The sequence below is a fragment of the Cynoglossus semilaevis genome, chromosome 1 (genome assembly GCF_000523025.1).
Source record: "Cynoglossus semilaevis isolate Cse_v1.0 chromosome 1, Cse_v1.0, whole genome shotgun sequence".
Taxonomy (NCBI): domain Eukaryota; kingdom Metazoa; phylum Chordata; class Actinopteri; order Pleuronectiformes; family Cynoglossidae; genus Cynoglossus; species Cynoglossus semilaevis.
The window spans coordinates 17488583-17493418 of NC_024307.1; the positions used below are offsets into that span (position 1 = coordinate 17488583).

At 39.3% G+C, this 4836-nt stretch overlaps 1 protein-coding gene across 3 annotated transcripts in view; it reads right to left on the reverse strand.

The window, feature by feature from the left end:
- Nucleotides 1-1160: 1160 nt before the first annotated feature.
- Nucleotides 1161-4836, reverse strand: part of egln3 (egl-9 family hypoxia-inducible factor 3) — a 4512-nt gene continuing 836 nt past the window's right edge. The window contains exons 2-6 of one of the 3 annotated variants that reach the window (XM_025056198.1): nucleotides 4626-4802; nucleotides 2781-2900; nucleotides 2521-2657; nucleotides 1920-1993; nucleotides 1161-1667 (exon numbers count right to left, since the gene is read on the reverse strand). In XM_025056198.1, coding sequence (XP_024911966.1) covers nucleotides 1636-1667; nucleotides 1920-1993; nucleotides 2521-2657; nucleotides 2781-2900; nucleotides 4626-4802 — 540 coding nt within the window. In that variant the 3' untranslated portion in view covers nucleotides 1161-1635. Of the gene's footprint in view, nucleotides 1668-1919; nucleotides 1994-2520; nucleotides 2658-2780; nucleotides 2901-4625; nucleotides 4812-4836 lie in introns of all 3 variants that reach the window. The other 2 variants (XM_025056196.1, XM_025056193.1) reach the window with 2 other exon arrangements.

Genomic DNA, 4836 nt, shown 5'->3' on the forward strand with positions numbered 1-4836 from the left:
CAGTGGAGCGACACTGACACCTAGTGTCCGCAGCCATGTTTAGCTTAATGTTCAGTTTGAGTTAGAAAAAGAAATATATCTTCCCACATCAAAGATGCCGCAAAAGTTTTTGTCAAATTTTAAATATTTAAGTGGAAGACGTCACTGGAGCGTATGCACTGTTTTCAAGTTTGATTCTTTTAAAATTACAAATATAGTTTATTTCAATTTCGTGTTTTTCCTGTTTTATGTTTTATGTCCGTTTTGGTCATTTTCACATCCCAGGAATGTTATAATTTAGCAATTTTTGCACAAATTCGACAGGTGCATATAGTATTTTTGTTGTATAAAATTAATAATTTCTCAAAACTTTTATAAAGAAATACATGTGCATTTTTTCACTGCAATAACATCCATTATAAGTCATTTGAGAAATGTTTGTTTTATTAATTTTTTTTTTTTTTTGGAAAAGACGTTATGGTATGTCATCTGTGATCAATTAATATCTTGATTAATTAATATAAAAAATTAATTAAGTGAATTTCTTGACAAAGCACAAAACAAAATTGCACCCGTTGTTCAAACATATGTATACTTTATATATACAGTATATAACAACATTTTTTTAAATGATGTGTGTTATATATATAATACTTATACATTTATATTTTTAATTTTCAGATTTAGCTTATACCTTCAGCTTAACATTTGACAATTCCAGAACATTATTTCGTGTGTTATAATTATTTATATATTTTGACATGTTTGCCATGATTCCAAACCATTTCATTGGGAAACATTTTTGTGTCTAGCTAAGTAATTGTGAATACCTTCAACCAATGGCTGTTGTTAGGTGTTAGGTGAAGGAGTGTAAATTTAAAAAGCATATTTGCTTATACCTTTTATTGTTTTATTACATTGAATAGTGTAAATATCCGTTTGCAACATTTCAAACATTCACATTTTTGTGATTTTTTTCAGATTAAAAGTTTTAGAAAACAACTGAGTCGTTGATAAAAAAAAATAGTCTACTAAATCCCAAAGAAATCTTTATGTGAAAACTTTAACTCTCGCTTTGGATTAAATACCATTATAGAAAAAAGTGCAACAAGAGTTAATTTGTAAATAATTAAATAAAGTAAATGTGCAAAGTAACTCAAACAGACAAGGACATTTGGGGATGCTAAGAATTTTAAATCATTTATTCATCATGACATCCTATTCTTGAAAATGTTCTCAAGTTTACAAAGAAGAAAAATCAATTTTCTGTCATCGTAAACTTTTCACGTATAAACAGTTTCTAATGTGACTGATCACATTCTTTTCGTCCTTTTTTTCGTCCGTGGACGAACAAACTCTCGTCGCCGTAGCTCTGCCTTCTCCTGAAGTGTAGAAAAATAGGTGCAGTCTGCCATTTTTCACCAGAGAAAAGAAATCTCACACAAAAGAAGGAACTGTGCTGAGCAGCTGCTGGTCACGTGACCTCATAGCAGATTAGGACGACAAACACCAGCAAGAGGAGCAGTAGATACAAGGGTTCTCCCTCCGATTTTTCCTCTTTCTCCTTCCATTGTTTTGTGTTTTTTTTGTGGAAGTTTTCGTCGTCTTTTCCTGCAGTTCAGGACAACAACCCTAGAGGGCAATGTTTCCTCTGGATCAGCTGGAGCTGCTGCTCTGCTCATTCGAAGCTGAGGACAAGGAAAAAAAAACCCATCAGTCGAACATTTTCTACAATAATTGAGCAACGTTTTGACTTCCTGTAATAGTTTAACTTTCTTCATTGTCTTCTTCATTCTGGGATTTATTATATCTCTGATATTTTTATATCTCTTTTTATATCTTGGTTAAAAAGGAGGGCAAACTTGCTTTTGTTTTGAGCCACTTAACAAAAGTCAACATAAGGCTAGGTATCTCTCATGGCTTTAATTTGGTGATGTTACCTGTCAGGTCTTTGAAGCGTCTCTTGGCCTCGGCTCTTTCCTCAGAGTCGAAATACCAAACTGTGATGGCATATCTAAAAACAAAAGACAGAAAAACCAAACTTTACATGGAAATAAGATTTGACTTTGGAATCATTTGAACTTTTTCTACAGAGACCAGTGGCTTTGGCGCGATGGGTAGTTGATGTAATTACACCCTGACACCAGCGAGTGTCAGCAGAGTATTTATTTAACATGTTGACAACGGTTATAATTGTGACACAAATTTAGATTTTTTTTTTTTTTTAAATGCCTTTTTTCTCAGTTTAGCTTCTGGGGCTTCTTTCTGGCAGAATGTTCAACAATTCCGTGGCTAACTAGCTGCTTTTAGCCCGTTGGCTAACATTTAGCTCTTTGTGCTAATAATAAAGCAACAACAGCTTTTACTCAAATTAGTATGATGATGACAAAAACTATTCTTTCTTAACTTTTAACTTTTGTAGCTGTTTCCTAAGTGAAGTGAAGTAAAAGTAAAAGCAAGAGTTAAAAGCCTAGTTTTCCTAAAACAACACTTTGATTGTCTGGTATGAGAGTAAAAATAATGGACAGCTGGATTGTTCACCTGGTGGCGTAGCTGGGCTGCACCTCATGTGGGTTCCTGCGGTCGGACCAAAAGAGGAGCAGACGGTCGAACAGAGGCTTGATGTCGGCCACGTACGGTTGTCCCTCAGGAAAGATTCGCAGGATTCCACCGTGTTTCTGTTTCCACAGAACCACAGAAATTAAACATAGAAGATGAGAAGAATTAAAAACTGCGTGTGGTGGAGGTTACAAACATTTAAAGGTTAATGTCGGGGGGGTGGGAGGGGTGGATTTCCATACCTTGGCGTCCCAGTTCTTGTTAAGGTAGTAGATGCAGGTGATGCAGCGTCCGTCACGATTTGGATTGTCCACGTGTTTGACGTAACCCGCTCCGTTACCTGGGTAACAGGCCACCATCGCCTGGAAAGAGAGGCAGAGGAGGAGAGACGTGTGATGAGGGGGAAGAGAATCTGTCAACTTCAGATAGAAAACTAAATATTGTCAAAAATAAATCTTTAAAAATAATAATTCATGACTATTGTTGGTGACTTTACTGCCAATCCTGACACAATGTTTTGTCTCACTTTTTAGCTAGCTTTTAGCTAGGTGCCTGAGCTAACTCTTTTAGGTGATTTTTGTTTTTGTCTTTGACAAATTAATTATTTTGGGGCGTACTTTTGAAAATACTACTATGAGATTCTTGCTTTTTTATTTTAACTTCTTTGCGGGCTAGTTTTTTTCTTACATGTATTTTGTACATGCACATATGAGCGTGTGAGGGATCTGTCTATGACAGCAGGATGGGAGGGTTAGAAGAGCGTCACACATCTGCAGACACACAGTTCCCCGACTGCAACAACAACACAACATCGACCTTCTGTAACCTCAGTGACGTCAGCGTTTATCGCCCGTAGTCTGTGTTTACACAGGCTTCACATGCACCAACGAGCCCCTTGCAAACCCCGCCCCCTACTTTGTCTTTCTATGCTAGGGGACAAACACACACACACACACGTTCACTCACACAGAAACACAGGAAGGTGTGGCCGAACAGGAAATGACACGCACAGACTCAGAGTTGAGTTTGACTGTATCTTATCTGAGTAGGCTGATATGGAGGGATGACAGAGGAGGAGTAGAGAGAAGGAGGAGGAGGGGAGGAGGATTGTGGGAAGTGGAGCGTCTGGCATGCTTCCAGCCCCTGACTGTTTAATGACAGAGCTACGTGCAGAGTGTCAGGCTGATTCTACAACAACAACACTGAGAAGTGTCAGGCTGATTCTACAACAACAACAACACTGAGAGAACGCAGGCAGCAGCTTCCTCTCCTCCACCTGAGAGAGACCACATGGTCGTAGCCCCCCCCACCCGCTCACCCCCTCACCTCGTACACACCCCAGAGGTCAATTGATAAATACAGGAGGTCACACGAGACACGTTCATAGAATTCTGTGTAGAATCATTGATTTTCTGAACAGGTGTGGTTTTTAGGTTTACAGTCTTCATCTGCCTTTTTGCACCAAAGTCCACAAATGAAATCAGTAACTTTTTTTTTCATGAAAAGGTTGTGTCATAGCTGAAGAATGTAGAAAGTGACGACTGTCTCAGAAGTTACTTCTGAGGTTTCTGAGTTTGTAAGTGCAGTTGTGACAGGTTCAGGTTCCAGGAATCACTTCTGGCTCCTTTACATTCATCCAGTTATACTGAACTTTTGGCATTGCTATTTAAGTGAGAGTAGACAAAACACCAACCTCTTCACGTGTTATCAGCTAACAATGTATTTAATCCTGTCTCATAGGTTAATATATGGATGAAACAGGACAGAGTTTCATACGTTATCATCAATAAACGTAACCCATATTTGACAAACCATGAGACAGTCTGTTGCAGGAATGTTGAATCTTATTAATATTTAATAGAAAAACAATTGTTTTCATCCCTTTTCTTCCACGTTTTGATCTTTTCGATTTGTGTTTGATTGTTTTTCTCTGAGGTCAGTTTGCTGTTTAAGACTTGTGGACTTTTGAGCTGATGCCAGTGGGTTCTGTCGCCCTCACCTTTGACCTCTTTCCTACCTCTATGTCTCTGGTATGGACCTTTGTTTTGTTAGTGGATAGATAGATCTGTGGGTCAGGGTGCCCTCACCTTTGACCTCTCTTTGACGGCCTGGATGCCCATTCTCCGGGCGCACACGGACACCAGTCTGTCAAGCAGGAGCAGCAGGAAACTCACTGCCTCACAGCCGCGCTCTCCGCCGCTCACCCACGCTATCTTGTCCCCGCGGATGCTGCGACGGTGGACGCCGGGAGCCGCCCCGCACAGTCGGCCGTCCTGCAGAGCTCCGACTCGGTGCCGC